Genomic DNA, 21,620 nt, shown 5'->3' with positions numbered 1-21,620 from the left:
GGATTAATTAAATACTAAAGGTGTGCAAGTCCTATTTTTTTTGTATTATCCATTGTACAATATTCCACAGCTACGACTCTCTCATTTTATTCAACAGAAGCCGCCTATGTGGTCAACTTGTTTCATCATTTATACCTTATTCAGGACATTCTGCAACAACTGGGCGTCGCCTTACTGGAAAGGGGCGTGGTCTAGAGCAAGGCACCGCACACTGAAAAATGCTGCAAAACGGAAGCACAGATTCCTGGCACAAAGGAAGCGCCACCTAGTAGTTTGTGTAAACTTAGCCTAAACACGTGCACATAGATCAAACAGCATGAACCTGCGATAAATCTGCCCCATCGTCTCCACAGCCTCAATGAAGAGCTCAGCATGGATGAAATAGAGGAGGCGCAGTGTCAGTCCTAGGCCTCATTCACACCTCTGCTTTTCACGTTCATGTTCTATCCATGTTTTTGACAGACAGAATATAAACACACACGGCTCCGCTCCGTACACCTCGTAGACAGCTCCGGTCCGTACCTCGTACACATGCGGCTCTGCTCCGTACACCTCATACACGACTCCACTCCAAACACCTCGTAGACAGCACCGGTCCATAAACCTCGTACACACGCGGCTCCGCTCCGTACACCTCATACACGGCTCTGCTCCGTACACCTCGTACACACGTGGCTCCGCTCCGTACACCTCATACACGGCTCTGCTCCGTACACCTCGTACACAAACGGCTCCGCTCCGTACACCTCATACACGGCTCTGCTCCGTACACCTCGTACACAAACGGCTCTGCTCCGTACACCTCGTACACACGCGGCTCCGCTCCGTACACCTCGTACACACGCGGCTCCACTCTGTACACCTCGTACACACACAGCTCTGCTCCGTACACCTCATACACGGCTCCGCTCCGTATACCTTGTATACCTGCGGCTCCACTCCGTACACCTCATACACGGCTCCGCTCCGTATACCTTGTATACCTGCGGCTCCACTCCGTACACCTCATACACGGCTCAGCTCCGTACGCCTCGTAGACACACGGCTCTGCTCTGTACATCTCATAAACACGCGGCTCTGCTCCGTACACCTCGTACACGCGGCTCTGCTCCGTACACCTCGTACACACGCGGCTCCGCTCCGTACACCTCGTACACACGCGGCTCTGCTCCGTACACCTAGTACACACATAAACTTCAGCTCATCCAGCACCATGACAACCAGCACAGCAGAGTCCTGCATCCACTGAGGCCCCTGATCATGTGACCCCTGACTCCTCCCCTCCTGTGACCTCATCATAGCTCCTGTGCGCACAGAGCAGCCATATATGTGGTGGCGGCTCTGCAGGTGGAGGTATGTGGAGATCCCCCATTACTGGGCGCAGGGGGCATTAACCCCTTCAGCACAGAGACGCTTTTGGGGTCTTGTGTTGCCCCTTTATAAGAATCATAAGGTTTTTGTTCTGTTTCCTGTAATAGATACATACGACCCAACTATGGAGGCAGGAAGGGAGGAAACGTATTGTTCTCATAGTACAGGGCCCCTTTACTGGCCCCACAGCGTAATGCCCCCATTATGCCCCTTATGCAGGATGTATGATGCCCCCACACAGTGAAATGCCCCCATTGTGCCCCTTATGCAGGATGTATGATGCCCCCACACAGTGTAATGCCTCATTATGCCCCTTATGCAGGATGTATGATGCCCCCACACAGTGTAATGCCCCCATTATGCCCCTTATGCAGGATGTATGATGCCCCCACACAGTGTAATGCCCCCATTATGCCCCTTATGCAGGATGTATGATGCCCCCACACAGTGTAATGCCCCCATTATACCCCTTATGCAGTATGTATGATGCCCCCACACAGTGTAATGCCCCCATTATGCCCCCTATGCAGTATGTATGATGCCCCCACACAGTGTAATGCCCCCATTATGCCCCCTATGCAGTATGTATGATGCCCCCACACAGTGTAATGCCCCCATTATGCCCCTTATGCAGGATGTATGATGCCCCCACACAGTGTAATGCCCCCATTATGCCCCTTATGCAGGATGTATGATGCCCCACACAGTGTAATGCCCCCATTATGCCCCTTATACAGTATGTATGATGCCCCCCACACAGTGTAATGCCCCCATTATGCCCCTTATGCAGTATGTATGATGCCCCCCACACAGTGTAATTCCCCCATTATACCCTTTATGCAGGATGTATGATTCCCCCACACAGTGTAATGCCCCCATTATGCCCCTTATGCAGGATGTATGATGCCCCCACACAGTGTAATGCCCCCATTATGCCCCTTATGCAGTATGTATGATTCCCCCACACAGTGTAATGCCCCCATTATGCCCCTTATGCAGGATGTATGATGCCCCCACACAGTGTAATGCCCCCATTATGCCCCTTATGCAGGATGTATGATGCCCCCACACAGTGTAATGCCCCCATTATGCCCCTTATGCAGTATGTATGATGCCCCACACAGTGTAATGCCCCTTATGCAAGATGTGTGATGCCCCCACACAGTGTAATGCCCCTTATACAGTATGTATGATGCCCCCACACAGTGTAATGCCCCCATTATGCCCCTTATACAGTATGTATGATGCCCCCCACACAGTGTAATGCCCCCATTGTGCCCCTTATGCAGTATGTATGATGCCCCCCACACAGTGTAATGCCCCCATTATGCCCCTTATACAGTATGTATGATGCCCCCCACACAGTGTAATGCCCCCATTATGCCCCTTAGGCAGTATGTATGATGCCCCCCACACAGTGTAATGCCCCCATTATGCCCCTTAGGCAGTATGTATGATGCCACCCACACAGTGTAATTCCCCCATTATGCCCTTTATGCAGGATGTATGATTCCCCCACACAGTGTAATGTCCCCATTATGCCCCTTATGCAGTATGTATGATTCCCCCACACAGTGTAATGCCCCCATTATGCCCCTTATGCAGGATGTATGATGACCCCCTCACAGTGTAATGCCCCCATTATGCTCCTTATACAGTATGTATGATGCCCCCACACAGTGTAATGCCCCTTATGCAGGATGTATGATGCCCCCACACAGTGTAATGCCCCCATTATGCCCCTTATGCAGGATGTATGATGCCCCCACACAGTGTAATGCCCCTTATGCAGTAGTTATGATGCCCCCACAGTGTAATGCCCCCATTATGCCCCTTATGTAGTATGTATGATGCCCCACACAGTGTGATGCCCCCATTATGCCCCTTATACAGTATGTATGATGCCCCCACACAGTGTAATGCCCCTTATGCAGTAGTTATGATGCCCCCACAGTGTAATGCCCCCATTATGCCCCTTATGCAGTATGTATGATGCCCCACACAGTGTGATGCCCCCATTATGCCCCTTATACAGTATGTATGATGTCCCCACACAGTGTAATGCCCCCATTATGCCCCTTATGCAGTATGTATGATGCCCCCACACAGTGTAATGCCCCCATTATGCCCCTTATACAGGATGTATGATGCCCCCACAGTGTGTAATGCCCTCATTATGCCCCTTATGCAGGATGTATGATGCCCCCACAGTGTAATGCCCCCATTATGCCCCTTATGCAGTATGTATGATGCCCCACACAGTGTGATGCCCTCTTTATGCCCCTTATGCAGGATGTATGATGTCCCCACACAGTGTAATGCCCCCATTATGCCCCTTATGCAGTATGTATGATGCCCCCACTCAGTGTAATGCCCCCATTATGCCCCTTATGCAGTATGTATGATGCCCCCACACAGTGTAATGCCCCCCATTATGCCCCTTATGCAGGATGTATGATGCCCCCACACAGTGTAATGCCCCCATTATGCCCCTTATGCAGGATGTATGATGCCCCTTATGCAGGATGTATGATGACCCCCTCACAGTGTAATGTCCCCATTATGCTCCTTATACAGTATGCATGATGCCCCCACACAGTGTAATGCCCCTTATGCAGGATGTATGATGCCCCCACACAGTGTAATGCCCCCATTATGCCCCTTATACAGGATGTATGATGCCCCCACACTGTGTAATGCCCTCATTATGCCCTTGTGCAGGATGTGTGATGCCCCCACACAGTGTAATATCCCCATTATGCCCCTTATGCAGTATGTATGATGCCCCCACACAGTGTGATGCCCCCATTATGCCCCTTATACAGTATGTATGATGTCCCCACACAGTGTAATGCCCCCATTATGCCCCTTATGCATTATGTATGATGCCCCCCACAGTGTAATGCCCCCATTATGCCCCTTATGCATTATGTATGATGCCCCACACAGTGTAATGCCCCCATTATGCCCCTTCTGCAGTATGTATGATGCCCCCACAGTGTAATGCCCCCATTATGCCCCTTATGCAGTATGTATGATGCCCCCACAGTGTAATGCCCCCATTATGCCCCTTATACAGTATGTATGATGCCCCCACAGTGTAATGCCCCCATTATGCCCCTTATGCAGGATGTATGATGCCCCTACACAGTATAATGTTCCCCCAGTACCGCCTGAGGTCCTGCAGTTGGAATAATCCCTCTGGGATTGGTTTTCCCTTTGGCTGCTCCCCTACATGTAGACCCTCGAGCATGTATACATGCATGTAGGGGAGCAAACCTTACTAGATATCGAGGCTTTGTACAGTAATATACCGCATGAGGATGGTATCAGAGGAGTAAGACATTTCTTGAAATCGAGGTCAATAGAGTGTAGCAGACATAATGACTTCATGGAGGATCTTCTAAAACTCACTCTTACTCATAACTTCTTTCTTTTTGACAGGAAATACTTCCACCAGCTCAGTGGTACTGCGATGGGGAGCCCCTGTGCCCCCTCATATGCTAACTTATCCCTGGACTGGTGGGAGGAATCCACAATATTCAGGGATGATCATAAGTGGTGGCATCCATATATTGGGGTGTGGTACAAATATATTGATGACATTTTTATCATCTGGTCAGGGACGAGTGAACAATCTTTTGAATTTGTCAGGGAACTCAACATCAATAGAGTGGGCCTGAGATTTACATCTGAATTTAATTATAATAATAATTTATATTTTTATAGTTCCAACATATTCCACAGCACTTTACAATTTTAGGGGGGACTTATACAGACAATACAGACTTTACAGAATAAGCATAACTCAGATATTAAATGGAGTGAGGGCCCTGCTCACAAGCTTACAGTCTGTAAGGAAATAGGGGAGACACAAAAGGTAAAATGTACATATATTGTATAATACAGCCTTAATATACTAAATAGGGTAAGTATATAACACTACATGAACTGGTCTCCAGCCAGTATGTGTACAGTACAGACAGAGGCTATGCAGTCCATGGATGGTATGAGCATGATTTTGAAGAAAATTTTAATATGGGCCAAACTGGGACAGTTAGATAAGTATGTTGAGATTGGGAATTAATCAAATTGTTCTGGGTAGTGCATTCCAAAGAATTGGAGCAGCATGCAAGAAATCTTGGAGACTGGAGTGGGAGGTTCGGATTACGGAGGATTTTAGTTTTAAGTCATTAGCAGAACGGAGGGCACGGGTAGGGTGGTAGACTGAGATGAGGGAGGAGATGTAGAGTGGTGCTGAATCGTCGAGAGCTTTGTGGGTAAGAGCGATAAGTTTATATTGAACTCTGTATTGGATGAGCAATCAGTGCAATGACTGGCACAGGGAAGAGGCATCGTTGTGTCGGTTGGCAAGGAATATGACCCTGACAGCTGCGTTCAGGACGGATTGGAGAGGGGAAAGTTTAGAAAGAGGGAGATCGATAAGTAAAGAGTTGCAGTAGTCCAGACGAGAATGAATAAGAGCTACATAAGAGTTTTTACAGAGTCAAAGGTAAGAAAAGTTCTGATTCTAGAGATGTTTTTGAGGTGTAGATGACACGAGAAAGCGAGTGATTTGATGTGAGGAGTGAAGGAAAGATCTGACTCAAGCATGACCCCAAGACAGCCGGCATGTTGCTGGCGAGTAATGATGGAGTCACAAACAGAAATGGCAATATCAGGCACAGATAGGTTAGTGGAGGGAGGAAATAGGAGTAGTTTAGTTTTTGACAGATTCAATTTTAGATAGAGGGAGGACATAGTGTTAGAGACAGCGGAAAGACAATCACTGGTATTTTGTAATAATGCAGGGGTGATGTCCGGAGAAGAGGTGTATAATTGGGTGTCATCAGCATAGAGATGGTACTAAAAACCGAATCTGCTGATTGTTTGTCCAATAGGAGCGATATATAAGTAGAAAAGAAGGGGGCCTAGGACTGATCCTTGAGGAACCCCGACAATAAGGGGGAGGGGAGAAGAAGAGGAGCCAGCAAAAGACACAGTGAAGGAGCGGTCAGAGAGGTAGATCCACAGTGTCGAATGCTGCGGAGAGATCCAGGAGAATCAGCAGGGAGTAGTGACCACTAGATTTGGCTGTTAGTAGATCATTAGAAACTTTACTGAGTTCAGTTTCAGTAGAATGTAAAGAGCGGAAACCAGATTGTAAAGGGTCAAGAAGGGAGTTATCTGAGAGATAGCGTATTATACAGGAGTGGACCAGTCGTTCCAGGAGTTTAGATATAAAGGGAAGATTGGAAACAGGTCTGTAGTTAGCAGCACAGTTCTGGTCGAGGGATCTTTTTTTAAGTAATGGATGTATGCTGGAGTGTTTAAAAAAGGAGGGAAAAATATAAGATGAGAGGTAGAGGTTGAATATTTTGGTTAGGTGAGTGGTGACAGCTGGAGAAAGGGACTGAAGGAGATGTGAAGGAATAGGGTCACTGGTGCAGGTGGTAGAGCGAGAGGAAGCAAGGAGCCTTGTCACTTCTTCTTCCGTGACTGGTTCGAAGTCAGAAAATGATCAAGATACAATGTGGGAGGGAGGAGCATGCATAACATTTGGGGATTGAGAGAAAATTTCCTGTCGGATATGGTAAATTTTTTCTTTGAAATAATTGGCCAGATCGTCACTGCTGAGGTTGGTGGTTGGGGCCTGTGCTGTTTGATTAAGGAGAGAATAAAAAGTGTCAAACAGGTGTTTAGGATTATTGGGCCATGAGATGATGAGGTTGTTAGGCTGCGTGCACACGATGCGTTTTTCTTGCATTTCCGCTGCGGAATTTCCGCAGCGGAAACGCATCAAAAACGCATGGTAATCCGCACCCCATGGTCCCCAATGGCATTCCGCAATGTCAATGCACATGCTGCGGATTTTTCCGCAGCTTTTCTGCAGCGCTCCTAAATCCGCAGCATGAACATTAATTTTGCGGAAGCGCAGCGGAAGCCACGCCATTGACTTGCATTGAGACGCATATAATCCGTGTCTGTACATTAGTACATGCGGATTATATGCGTTTCAATGTGCGGATGGTACCCAGGTCTGGAGGAGAGAAGACTCTCATTCAGACCTGGGTACCATTGTACCTGTAAAAAAAAGAATAAAATAAAAAATAAAGTTTATATTCATCTGTCCGGCGGCCCCCGCAGCGCTTCTCCTTCCAGGACCTGAGATGACGTCGCGGTCATGTGACCGCAGGCTGTCTCGCGAGATGCCGGCAAGCCAGGAAGAAGCCAGGACGAGCGCGACAGCACACACGGCGGCATCGGAGGTAAGTATAGCTTTATTTTTTTATTTTTACAGACACACTGTATAAATCCATGCCGTTTGCATGGATTTATACAGTGTGACCTAGTTGTCAAACACTTTCCAAGTGATGCTATCGCCTGGAAAGTGCTTGTCAGTCCGCATGCGGAAACACATGCGTTAACTCATGTGGAAACGCATGTGAATCCGCATGTATTCTGCAGGAAAAACGCATGCACAATCTGCATGCGTTTTTCTGCCAGGGAGATGCATAAATGCTGCAGAAATTTTCTGCTTCATTTCTGCATCGTGGGCACATAGCCTCAAAGTAGGTTTGTTTGGAGAGGTGAAGGGCGGAGTTATAGGTTTTAAGCATAAATTTATAATGGAGGAAATCTTCGGCCAGATTAGATTTTGTCCACAGCCGTTCGGCACACCTGGAGCACCACTGGAGAAAGTGTATTTGCAGTGTGTTCCAGGGTTGTCGCCGTCTGTGCCGAGTTGTTCTCTGTGTAGGAGGTGCGCCTTCATCCAGGGCGCATTGCAATGTTTCGTTATAATGCTTCAGTGCAGAGGCAGGGCATGAGAGGGAGGAGATTGGGGCCAATGATGATTGCAACGTTTTCATAAATTTCTGGGTGTTAATGCCATGTATATTTCTATAAGTGTGGAAAGTGGGGGTGTCTTGAGCAGGGTGACAGTTCTTGACAGAGAATGAAAGAAGGTTGTGATCAGAGAGTGGAAGAGGAGAGTTAGTAAAGTCATGTATTGAACAGAGCCGGGCGAAGATCAGGTCAAAGAGTATTTCCATCTTCATGTGTAGGAGAATTAGTAAGCTGTGAAAGGCCGAAGGAGGAAGTTAGCGATAAAAGATGAGCGCCAGATGGGAAGAGGGAATCGCCTATTGGGATGTTAAAATCTCCCATGATGAGGGTGGGGATGTCATAAGATAGAAAGTTTGGAAGCCAAGTGGCAAAGTGATCCACAAACTGACGGGAGGGGCCCGGAGGGCGATACACAACCGCCACTCGCAGGGAGAAGGGCCGGTAGAGTCTGACTGTGTGGGCCTCAAAAGAAGGGTTGAAAAATGAGGGTATTGAGGATATAACCTGAAAAGTACATTTTGTTTAAAGGAGCAGACCAACACCAATTATTACCAGTTGCCTTTCCTGTATGTACTGATCAAGAAGGATTGTAATGGGACCCTAGGGACACTCATCTACCATAAACCTTCAAGCACTAATAAACTATTGAAGTGGGATAACCACCACCCCATCCCCATAAAAAGAGGAAAATCCAAGGGCCAATTTTTATGGTTGAGAAGATACTGCTCAAATGTCACAGATTTTAATATACAGGCAATAGATCTGAACACCAGATTAAGGAATGAAGGGTACTCGTGGTACATTTTGGATTCCGCATCGTTTGCAGAAAAATGGTCTTATCCATCAGCTTATCTTTTCCTCATTCAGATCTCTAAAATACCGGATCCTCTCAGTAAAGATCGTCTATATAAGAAAATTTTCCTGATTTATCCAGGAAAATGATGGACAAGATGGTGGAGGGGATATTACACCTCACCCTAGAGATCCTCTTCCGGCTTACTGGAGAGGTGAGAGATTCTGATGACGTCACATTACATCATTCTTGGAAATAACAGATGGACAGAACTAGAGAGGTGAGGACTCTGGAAATGTCTGTAGTGAGATTTATTAATCTTTCTCTCCATAACCAGAGATTAATCACGGGGCCTCCACCTCACCCCGTAATACATGAGGATATCAATGACCAGAAGATTCTAGAACTCGCCTACAACATAATTGAGCTGCTGACTGGAGAGGTGACACTGCTGGGAATGCTGGGACATTATACAGTAACGCTGTGAAGGGATTGGGGGATGACGGTATCATTGTATGTGTAACGGGTCTGGGAGGCGGAACCTCTGAGCTACTATACAAGGGGGCAGTCCTTGTAAGGGAGCGGGTGGCGACCAGGGAAGACGAGCAGGAGGTCACAGCAGGTGACCGGGACAGTCTCTGAGTGAACGGGCTGGAGGTCACGGCAAGTGACCGGGGCAGTCTCTGGATGAACGGGCTGATGGTCACGGCAAGTGACCGGGGCAGTCTCTGGATGAACGGGCAGATGGTCACGGCAAGTGACCGGGGCAGTCTCTGGATGAACGGGCAGATGGTCACGGCAAGTGACCGGGGCAGTCTCTGGATGAACGGGCAGATGGTCACGGCAAGTGACCGGGGCAGTCTCTGGATGAACGGGCAGATGGTCACGGCAAGTGACCGGGGCAGTCTCTGGATGAACGGGCAGATGGTCACGGCAAGTGACCGGGGCAGTCTCTGGATGAACGGGCAGATGGTCACGGCAAGTGACCGGGGCAGTCTCTGGATGAACGGGCAGATGGTCACGGCAAGTGACCGGGGCAGTCTCTAGGTAAAGGATTGGTACGACCTGTGGCGGCTGATGATAGACGTGAGCTCCCAGGCGAGCAGGCGAGAGTCTCTGGATGAACGGGTGGTCACAGCATGTGACGACGGAGCCTCCAGGAAGACCAACAGACAGGCGGCAGAGGAGCGCTCCCAGGTGAGCGGGCAGAAGTCTCTGGACAGGCGGGTGGTCACAGCACGTGACGGCAGAGCCTCTAGGTAGGCTAGCAGACAGGCAGCAGATGAGCGCTCCCAGGTGAGCGAGCAGGAGTCACTGGACAGGCAGGTGGTCACAGCACGTGACGGCGGAGCCTCCAGGTAGACTAGCAGGCAGGTAGCTGGTGTGTGCTCCCAGGTGAGCGGGCAAGCTGGTCCATAGACAGACTGACAGGAGTTGGAAGGCAGACCGTCGGACCTCAGGCAAGCAGGCAGGTGGCTGATGTGTGCTCCCAGGTGAGCGGGCAGGCTGGTCCTTAGACAGACTGACAGGAGTAGTAAGGCAGACCGTCGGACCTCAGACTAGCAGGCAGGTAGCAGATAATCAGGCAGGAATCTGGCAGGTAACTGGCAACGGGACCTGAGGGCTGAAGCAGAGTAGAACAGTGCAACAACATTGCTCGGGCACTTCCATTTTGGAGGAGGTGCCTTATATATGGTGAAGTCCTCTGGCCATTGGCCGGGGACTCCTTAGGACTGCGCGCGCGGCCCCTTTAAGAGGGAGGGAGAGCGCGCGCGCGCGCCCTAAGCACAGTGGCCGGGAAGGAGCGCGCGCTGCCAGCAGAGCGGGAGGAGGACGCCGGGCACGGAGCAGGGAGGTGAGGGGAACAGCGTCCCTGCCTGGCAGAGGGCAGGGACGCCGGCGCTACAGTACCCCCCCCCTTTAGACCCCCCCTTTTTTAGGCCAGACAGAAATTTAGCTAGGATAAGAGGGGCATGGATGTTCTCCCGGGGCTCCCACGTTCTCTCCTCAGGACCAAACCCCCTCCAATCTACTAGAAAAAAGATCTTTCCTCTTACCCTTTTGGTGGCAAGAATGTTCTCTACCTCAAACTCGTCCTCAGCAGAAACCGGAGCAGGAGGCGTACCTGTAGACTTGGAAAAAGAGTTAAGTACCACAGGTTTGAGGAGAGATACATGGAAGGAGTTAGGGATCCGTAAGTTGGCCGGGAGTTTTAATTTATAGGCCACCGGGTTGATCTGACTGATGACCTCCAGAGGACCGATGAACAGAGGCCCTAACTTGTAAGAAGGTATCTTGAGTCGGACATATTTAGATGAGAGCCAGACTTTATCTCCAGGACGAAATTGTGGAGGATCCAGGCTTTTTTTGTCAGCGTGTCTTTTCATCCGTTCGGACGACTGAAGGAGTGCGGATCGGGTACTCTCCCAAATGGAGGAAAATTTGCTAACGAGAGATTCCGCAGCCGGGTTGTCCACAGAGGTGGAGACAGGGAAAGGAATCCGAGGATGCTGACCGAAGACTACAAAAAACGGGGATTTGGAGGAGGATTCGCTCTCGTGATTGTTATAGGAGAACTCGGCCCATGGTAGGAGATCCACCCAGTCAGAATGATGGGCATTAACGAACTGCCGGAGGTAACTGGTCAGGTTCTGATTGATCCGCTCCACTTGACCATTGGACTGTGGGTGGTAAGCGGAAGAGAAGTCCAGGGTGACGTCTAGCAGTTTACAAGTGGCTCTCCAGAAACGTGAGGTGAACTGTACCCCACGATCCGACACGATGTGGAGGGGCAGGCCATGAAGACGGAAGATGTGGCGGATAAAGTCTTTAGCCAGCTCGGGTGCAGACGGGAGACCAGGCAGGGGAATAAAGTGAGCCATCTTGGAAAAGCGGTCAGCGACCACCCAAATGACCGTACAACCGGCAGAGACGGGGAGATCAGTTATGAAGTCCATAGCAATATGCTGCCAGGGGGCAGCAGGCACAGGAAGCGGAAGAAGGCGACCGGCTGGCAGGTGTCTCGGGATTTTGTTGCGGGCGCAGGACACACAGGCAGAAACAAAGTCTATTACGTCCTTGTGCAGGGTAGGCCACCAGTAGTGCCGGGCAATAAGCTGGAGGGTCTTTTTCTGACCGGCGTGGCCAGCTAGTTTAGACGAGTGACCCCAGTGTAGGATCTTCTCCCGATCAGGTACTGATACGAACGTCTTACCGGGAGGGAGACGATTTAGGCTCACGGGAGCCACCTGCATTACTCTGGCGGGATCGATGATATGTTTAGGTTCCTCCTCGAGATCGGACACCAGAAAGGATCGGGACAAGGCATCTGCTTTGACGTTTTTGTCAGCCGGGCGAAAATGAAGAACAAAATCAAAGCGAGCAAAAAACAAGGACCACCGGGCTTGGCGCGGGTTAAGTCTCTGGGCATGCTGGAGGTAAGCCAAGTTCTTGTGGTCAGTGTAAATTATTACCGGGTGAAGAGCCCCCTCGAGTAGGTAACGCCACTCCTCCAATGCCAGTTTGATGGCCAATAACTCTCGGTCTCCTATGGAATAGTTGCGCTCAGAAGAGGAGAAGAGTTTGGAGAAGAAGCCACAAGTTACCATTCTCCCGGAAGATGATTTTTGAGTAAGTACCGCTCCGGCTCCAGAGGAGGAGGCGTCAACTTCCAGGAAGAACTGCTTGTTGCCGTCCGGGCGATGCAGCACCGGGGCGGAAGAGAAGGCCTGTTTTAGGGAAAGAAAGGCCTCCTCTGCTTCGGGCGGCCACTCTTTGGGATTAGTACCCTTACGGGTGAGCGCGGAAATTGGGGCAGTCCGGGAAGAGAAGTGTGGTATGAAGAGGCGGTAGTAGTTGGCGAAGCCCAGGAATCGCTGGATGGCCTTCAACCCCTCCGGTCGAGGCCATTTCTCGATGGCAGACAGTTTCTCTGGATCCATTCGTAGGCCGGTCTGAGAAATAATGTAGCCCAAAAACGGAAGCGAGGTCTGCTCAAAGAGGCACTTCTCAAATTTAGCGTAGAGATGGTTCTGCCTTAGCCTGAGCAGGACCTGACGAACGTCCCTCCGGTGAGTCTGGAGATCCGGAGAGAAGACCAAGATGTCGTCCAGGTACACCACTACGCAGGAGTAGAGAAGGTCCCGGAAGATGTCATTGACCAACTCTTGAAAGACGGCAGGAGCGTTACAGAGACCAAAGGGCATTACCAGATATTCATAGTGGCCGTCTCGGGTGTTGAATGCCGTCTTCCATTCATCCCCCCTGACGGATACGAACCAGGTTGTACGCCCAACGGAGGTCCAGTTTGGTGAAGATTCTAGCCCCCCTCAGACGATCAAATAACTCCGGAATGAGCGGAAGGGGGTACTTATTCTTCACCGTGATCTGGTTAAGGCCTCTATAGTCTATACAGGGACGGAGAGAGCCGTCCTTCTTTTTGACGAAAAAGAAGCCTGCTCCCGCCGGGGAGGTAGATTTCCGGATGAATCCCCTGGCCAGATTCTCCTCAATATATTCGGACATCGACCGGGTCTCAGCAGCGGATAAAGGATAAATACGCCCACGGGGAGGAGTAGTACCAGGTAACAGGTCGATAGGGCAGTCGTATGGTCTATGAGGAGGTAGTGTCTCTGCTTCCTTTTTATTAAAGACATCAGCATAAGACCAATAAGGAATCGGAAGTCCAGGTAGATTAGCTGGGGTAGGAGAAGGACGGACGGGATGGACGGGAACCAGACAGGTCTTATGGCAGTCCTGTCCCCAGCGAAGGACTTCTCCGGTCTGCCAGTCAAGCACGGGTGCATGTCTCTGGAGCCAAGGTAGGCCTAGCAAGAGGGCGTGAGAGAGTCCAGGCAGAACATGAAAGGAGATACTCTCAGAATGCAGCATTCCCACCTGCAGAGTAATGGATTCGGTGATGAGTTGGATGGGGCGTGGTAAGAGGCCCCCATCCACGGCAGCAACAGACAAGGGTACAGCCAGAGGTTTGGTGGGGATGCGGTATTTCTCTACCAGGGACTGTGAAATAAGATTCCCGGCTGCTCCAGAGTCAAGTTGGGCTAGTTCGAAATAACGGTTCTCCCCGCAGACGATTGAGACTGACAGCAGCAGAGATGGAGAGGATTTATTCTTGTCTAGGTTGACCTCTCTGAGCGAACCTAGACACAGGCGTTTCCCGACCTCTCCGGGCAGGCACGGATCCGGTGCTCCTTACTGCCACAGTAGAAGCAGCTCCCCTCGGCACGGCGTAAGTCCTGACGGGTTTTGACCATCTTGGTCTGGTCGACCTGCATAGACTCAGGAGAGTGTACCTGGGTAGAGACGGAGGGAGTGACGGGTTTCTGAAAAGTAGGAGCTAGACATGGTAACCTCCTCTCACGGGTGACCTCTTTGGCACGCTCCTGGAACCGTAGGTCAATCCGGGTGGCAAGAGTTATTAGGTCATCGAGAGTGGTAGGAATGTCCCGACCGGCAAGTTCATCTTTAATACGGCCGGACAGACCCTCCCAGAAGACGGATACCAGAGCGTCGTTATCCCAGGCCAGCTCCGAGGCAAGGGTACGGAACCGTATGGCATATTGGCCCACGGTGAGACTTCCCTGACGGAGGCGTAGCAGTGATGATGCGGATGAGGTCTTCCGTCCGGGTTCGTCGAAGACTTTCCGGAAAGCCGTGAGAAAAGCAGGCAAGTTGGACACCAGGGGGTCTCCTCTCTCCCATAGAGGATTTAGCCAGGCCAGGGCCTCCCCGGTGAGATGGGACATGATGAATGCAATTTTGGCCCGGTCGGAGTTAAACTGGTGGGACAATAGTTCAAAGTGCAGGGTGCACTGATTTATGAAGCCCCGAGCCTGGGCGGAGTCACCTCCGAAGCGAGGAGGTGCAGAAAGCCGGGGTCCGGGGTAGGATACCATGGTATTAGTGGGCAGTGGAGCTGCCGGATTGCGAGACATGGCACTGGCGGAGGTTGCTGGTGGAGCAGTCAGAGTGTCCAGGCGAGTATTGACATTCCGCAGGTGACCCAGGATGGACTCCTGTTGGGACCTTTGACGGGACAGTTCATGACACAGGTCCGAGAGCGAGGGAGCTTGGGTGCCACCGGGTTCCATGGCCCGAGCAAACTGTAACGGGTCTGGGAGGCGGAACCTCTGAGCTACTATACAAGGGGGCAGTCCTTGTAAGGGAGCGGGTGGCGACCAGGGAAGACGGGCAGGAGGTCACAGCAGGTGACCGGGACAGTCTCTGGATGAACGGGCTGGAGGTCACGGCAAGTGACCGGGGCAGTCTCTGGATGAACGGGCTGATGGTCACGGCAAGTGACCGGGGCAGTCTCTGGATGAACGGGCTGATGGTCACGGCAAGTGACCGGGGCAGTCTCTGGATGAACGGGCAGATGGTCACGGCAAGTGACCGGGGCAGTCTCTGGATGAACGGGCAGATGGTCACGGCAAGTGACCGGGGCAGTCTCTGGATGAACGGGCAGATGGTCACGGCAAGTGACCGGGGCAGTCTCTGGATGAACGGGCAGATGGTCACGGCAAGTGACCGGGGCAGTCTCTAGGTAAAGGGTTGGTACGACCTGTGGCGGCTGATGATAGACGTGAGCTCCCAGGCGAGCAGGCGAGAGTCTCTGGATGAACGGGTGGTCACAGCATGTGACGACGGAGCCTCCAGGAAGACCAACAGACAGGCGGCAGAGGAGCGCTCCCAGGTGAGCGGGCAGAAGTCTCTGGACAGGCGGGTGGTCACAGCACATGACGGCAGAGCCTCCAGGTAGGCTAGCAGACAGGCAGCAGATGAGCGCTCCCAGGTGAGCGAGCAGGAGTCACTGGACAGGCAGGTGGTCACAGCACGTGACGGCGGAGCCTCCAGGTAGACTAGCAGGCAGGTAGCTGGTGTGTGCTCCCAGTTGAGCGGGCAAGCTGGTCCATAGACAGACTGACAGGAGTTGGAAGGCAGACCGTCGGACCTCAGGCAAGCAGGCAGGTGGCTGATGTGCGCTCCCAGGTGAGCGGGCAGGCTGGTCCTTAGACAGACTGACAGGAGTAGTAAGGCAGACCGTCGGACCTCAGACTAGCAGGCAGGTAGCAGATAATCAGGCAGGAATCTGGCAGGTAACTGGCAGGTAACTGGCAACGGGACCTGAGGGCTGAAGCAGAGTAGAACAGTGCAACAACATTGCTCGGGCACCTCCATTTTGGAGGAGGTGCCTTATATATGGTGAAGTCCTCCGGCCATTGGCCGGGGACTCCTTAGGACGGCGCGCGCGGCCCCTTTAAGAGGGAGGGAGAGCGCGCGCGCCCTAAGCACAGTGGCCGGGAAGGAGCGCGCGCTGCCAGCAGAGCGGGAGGAGGACGCCGGGCACGGAGCAGGGAGGTGAGGGGAACAGCGTCCCTGCCTGGCAGAGGGCAGGGACGCCGGCGCTACAGTATGTGTCAGGTTCCTATAAGATGTCAGGATGTCGCTGTCTATTTCTCCATGGAGGAGTGGGAGTATTTAGAAGGACACAAAGATCTGTACAAGGACATCATGATGGAGGTTCCCCAGCCTCTCACATCACCAGGTAATAGACAGGACTAAATACACACGGCCCATAATTATCTGTATGTAAAGAATGAATTCAGTCCCTGTATGTGTTTCCTCCAGATCTATCCAGTAAGAGGACAACACCAGAGAGATGTCCCCGTCCTCTTCTTCTACAGGACTGTAAACAAGAAAATCCAAATGTTCCTCAGGTAGATAGAGAGAAGGTGTCATGAGATCTCCCCTATGATGTGTAGACGGCTGTGAAGGTCTTGTGCTCAGTCTTGTTTTATCCCCCAGTATTATATGTTTTATACTTGTGTAATGAGAACGGTGGAGATGGCAGGATTAGAGCTGATCATAGATGTGACTTCTCCATCTGTCTTTGAATCTTAAGCTTAATGTTTTATAAAAATTGGTGTTTTTGCAAGAGCTATTTCAGTTTGATATATGTAATAACTGTTGGACACAGTAATGTTTCTGCTTGGAAATGAGGTTTATTGTACTAACAGAAAATGTGCAATCTGAATTCAAACAAAATTTGACAGGCGCATAAGTATGGGCACCCTTATCATTTTCTTGTTTTAAATACTCCTACCTACTTTTTACTGACTTACTAAAGCACTTTTTTTGGTTTTGTAACCTCATTGAGTTTTGAACTTAATAGCCAGGTGTATGCAATCATGAGAAAAGCTACTTAAAGTGGCCACTTGCAAGTTGTTCTCCTGTTTGAATCTCCTCTGAAGAGTGGCATCATGGGCTCCTCAAAACAACTGTCAAATGATCTGAAAACAAAGATTATTCAACATAGTTGTTCAGGGGAAGGATACAAAAAGCTGTCTCGGAGATTTAACCTGTCCGTTTCCACTGTGACGAACATAGTAAAGAAATGGAAGAACAGGGACAGTTCTTGTTAAGGCCAGAAGTGTCAGGCCAAGAAAAACATCAGAAAGGCAGAGAAGAAGAATGGTGAGATCAGTCAAGGACAATCCTCAGACCACCTCCAGAGAGCTGCAGCATCAACCTGCTGCAGATGGTGTCACTGTGCATCGGTCAACTATACAACGCTCTTTGCACAAGGAGAAGCTGTATGGGAGAGTGATGCGAAAGAAGCCGTTTCTGCAAGCACGCCACAAACAGAGTCGGCTGAGGTAAGCAAAAGCACATTTGGAGAAGCCAATTTTTTTTTTGGAAGAAGTTCCTGTGGACTGATGAAACCAAGATTGAGTTGTTTGGTCATACAAAAAGGAGTTATGCATGACGGCAAAGAAACACAGCATTCCAAGAAAAACACTTGCTACCCACAGTAAAATTTGGTGGAGGTTCCATCATGCTTTGGGGCTGTGTGGCCCATGCGGGCACCGGGAATCTTGTTAAAGTTGAGGGACGCATGGATTCCACTCAGTATCAGCAGATTCTTGTCAATAAAGTTGAAGTTACGCAGGGGATGGATCTTTCTGCAAGACAATGATCCAAAACACCGCTCCAAATCTACTCAGGCATTCATGCAGAGGAACAATTACAATGTTCTGGAATGGCCATCCCAGTCCCCAGACCTGAATATCATTGAACATCTGTGGGATCATTTGAAGAGGGCTGTCCATGCTCGGCGACCATCAAACTTAACTGAACTGGAATTGTTTTGTAAAGAGGAATGGTCAAAAATACCTTCATCCAGGATCCAGGAACTCATTAAAAGCTACAGGAAGCGACTAGAGGCTGTTATTTTTGCAAAAGGAGGATCTACTAAATATTAATGTCACTTTTCTGGTGAGGTGCCCATACTTATGCACCTGTCAAATTTTGTTTGAATGCAGAATGCACATTTTCTGTTAGTACAATAAACCTCATTTCAAGGCAGAAACATTACTGTGTCAAACAGTTATTACATAGATCAAACTGAAATAGCTGTTGCTAAAACACCAATTTTTATAAAACATTAAGCTTAAGATTAATAGGGGTGCCCAAACTTTTTCATATAACTGTATATAACTTGCCTTTTTTACAGACATTTTAAGTAGAAATGTTCAAAAATATAAAATTCAAGGATTCTTTATTAAAAAATAATAATTGTTTTTATTATTGGCAGATGTCTGTACCAGGAGATCAGAGGGACAGCTGACATCTTCAATTTTCAAATCAGATAATTTTCAGATTCCACAGGATACAATTGAAGTGAATGCCATTTCTCCAGATTTACCATCATCCCTTCACAGAAAAGATCCGTCATCTGATCCTTTGAAACAGGTCCTGTCTTCTGATTCATTACTGACTAATAAGGAAAATCAAAGTCACAAAATAAGTATTAAAAAACAAACTGCTCCTGAAGCAAAGAAGCCATTTTCACATTCAGAATATGGAAATAGTTTTTCCCTCCAAAAGTCTTTTCTTAAACATCAAAAAATTCACACAGCGAAGAATAGATTTTATTGCTCCAAGTGTGGGAGATGTTTTAATCAGAAATCAAGTCTTGTTAGGCACCAGATAACTCACACAGGAGAGAAGCCATTTTCCTGTTCAGAATGTGGGAATTTTTTTACAGAGAAATCAAATCTTATCAACCATCAGAGAACACACACAGGAGAGAAGCCATTTTCATGTTCAGAATGTGGGAAATATTTTACAGAGAAATCTACTCTTATTAAACATCAGACAACTCACACAGGGGAGAAGCCTTTTCCATGTTCAGAATGTGGAAAATGTTATAACCATAAATCTAGTTTTCTTAAGCACCAGAGAACCCACACAGTGGAGAAGCCATTTTCATGTTCAGATTGTGGGAAATGTTTTGTACAAAAAGCATGTCTTAATATACATCAGAGAACTCACACAGGGGAGAAGCCATTTTCATGTTCAGAATGTGGGAAATGTTTTGCAAAGAAATCAAATCTTTTCAAACATCAGAGAACTCACACAGGGGAGAAGCCTTTCCCATGTTCAGAATGTGGGAAATGTTTTACAGAGAAATCAACTCTTATCATCCATCAGAGAACTCACACAGGAGAGAAGCCATTTTCATGTTCAGAATGTGGGAAATATTTTACAGAGAAATCAACTCTTATCATCCATCAGAGAACCCACACAGGGGCAAAGCCTTTTTCATGTGCAGATTGTGGGAAATGTTTTGGACAGAAATCACATCTTAATAAACATCAGAGAATTCACACAGGGAAGAAGCCTTTTTCATGTTGAAAATGTGGGAAATGTTTTAAACAGAAAGCGCATCTTGATAACCACCAGAGAACCCACACAGGGGAGAATGCCGCAACTACACCCAACTAGTCTCTGTACAGACAAGAAAGGCCCTAGCTGTACAACTAAAAACGCCACCACAGACCTAACTCCCTAATAAGTCGTTGAGGAGTTTCTCATACCTCCTGAGGAACCAGAGGGGAGGCCACAACACACTGTCAACAAGGGGAATGGAAAGTATGAAGTAAAATACGAAAACCCTGAATGAGAAACAAAAACACATTGATAGAGGGCAAAGAAGGCAAGCTAAGGAGAACCAAAAATAAAACGAACAAGTATAATCTCCCAGAAACCTAACATAAACTGACCGGGAGGATAGTTTCACCTTTGTGGTGAAACTTATACAATTCATCCTCACCAACTGTAAATGTAAACCTGTCCATTTATAATGACCACGGACAAGATAAAGATTCCCAACTCACATCAGGATTACAAGATCCCAGGGACTTTCAGCTGCATCACAATGAACTTAATTATATGTACCAATTGTCCAACTGGGGGTCTGTATGTAGGGGAGACAAGGCAAAAACTTAAAACAAGGATGAATTCTCATCGCCACCCAAAAAAAAGAAAAAAAGAATAGATCTACTTGTGGCCACACATTTTTACGGCCACAACTGCTTATCCTTTTCCGAAACTGATAGTTCTGCTTCACATCACTTGTCTTATCTATTGCATTATTCCTGTGCCGTTATGTATAAATATGTGACTCTTCAGATTTTGTGTTATACTATGTCTCATGAAGAGACCTGAGTAGTCTCGAAAGCTTACTGACTAATGGCTAACTGAAAAGATGGTATCAACTACTGAGGACTCTCAAATTTTAATATTTTTCTCCATAAAGCAATTTTAAGATCTCTCCACAGGTGTTCAATGGGATTTAGATCCAGACTCATTGCTGGTCAGAACGCTCCAGCACTTTGTTTCTATCTAATTTCTAGGTGCTTCTTGAAGTCTGTTTGGGCTCACTGTCATGCTGGAAGACCCATGACCTAGGACTAGTGTTGAGCGAGTATGTTCTGTTCCAAATATGCGCGGGCGAGCTCCGAGTATTTACAGCTGCTCAGTGATATGTTTGAATCACTCCCGTGTGCATGATTTGCGACTGTTTGACAGCTTTATTACATGTGAGGAATGTGTAAGAAATAGACATTCCTCACATGTAATAAAGCTGTCAAACAGTTGCAAATCATGCACATGGGAGTGATTCAAACATATCACTGAGCAGCTGTAAATTCTCGGAGCTCGGCCCGAGCATACTCGGCGAAAGGGTTAATGGAACATACTTGTTCAACACTACCTAGGACGCAAACCCAGCTTTCTGACACTAGGCACTAGATTGTGAACCAAAATCCTTTGCTAATATTCAGATTTCATGATGCCTTGCACACAGTCAGAGGCAGCAAAGCAACCCCAAAACACCTTTGAACCTCCACCATATTTGACTGTATGGCTTGTAAATTTATTGATTATGCTGTGCACCTTGGACAAAGGAACATGCGGATCTCTAAAGATGGACTTATAACCTTGAAATTGTTGATATTTTTCAACAATTTTGGTTCTCAAGTCCTCAGACAGTTCTCCTTTTTCTGCTTTCTCCATGCTTAGTGTAGCACACATATGCACACAATGCAAAGATTGAATCAACTTCTCCCTTTTTTATCTGGTTTTAGTTGTGATTTTCATATTGCCCATACCTGTTACTTGCCACAATTGCGTTTGAACAAGCTTCACATGCTTGAAACAAAGTTGTTTACACACAATTTTCGCAAGGTGTCAACAATTTTTTTCGGCCTATTTTGTGTGAAATTACAGTACAGACCAAAAGTTT

General features: G+C 48.6%; 1 protein-coding gene across 1 annotated transcript in view; it reads left to right on the top strand.

Moving 5' to 3' along the window:
• The window catches only part of LOC141205544 (uncharacterized), a 216,762-nt gene extending 196,699 nt beyond the window's left edge, over positions 1 to 20,063 (top strand). Inside the window, exon 3 of the mRNA XM_073664111.1 lies at positions 18,627 to 20,063. Coding sequence (XP_073520212.1) covers positions 18,627 to 19,729 — 1,103 coding nt within the window. The 3' untranslated portion in view covers positions 19,730 to 20,063. The remainder of the gene's footprint in view (positions 1 to 18,626) is intronic.
• Positions 20,064 to 21,620: the final 1,557 nt, after the last annotated feature.

The sequence above is a fragment of the Phyllobates terribilis genome, unplaced genomic scaffold (assembly GCF_046119375.1).
Source record: "Phyllobates terribilis strain yellow unplaced genomic scaffold, ASM4611937v1 Scaffold_140__1_contigs__length_4765195, whole genome shotgun sequence".
NCBI lineage: Eukaryota > Metazoa > Chordata > Amphibia > Anura > Dendrobatidae > Phyllobates > Phyllobates terribilis.
This window is presented reverse-complemented; position numbering and strand designations above follow the sequence as displayed.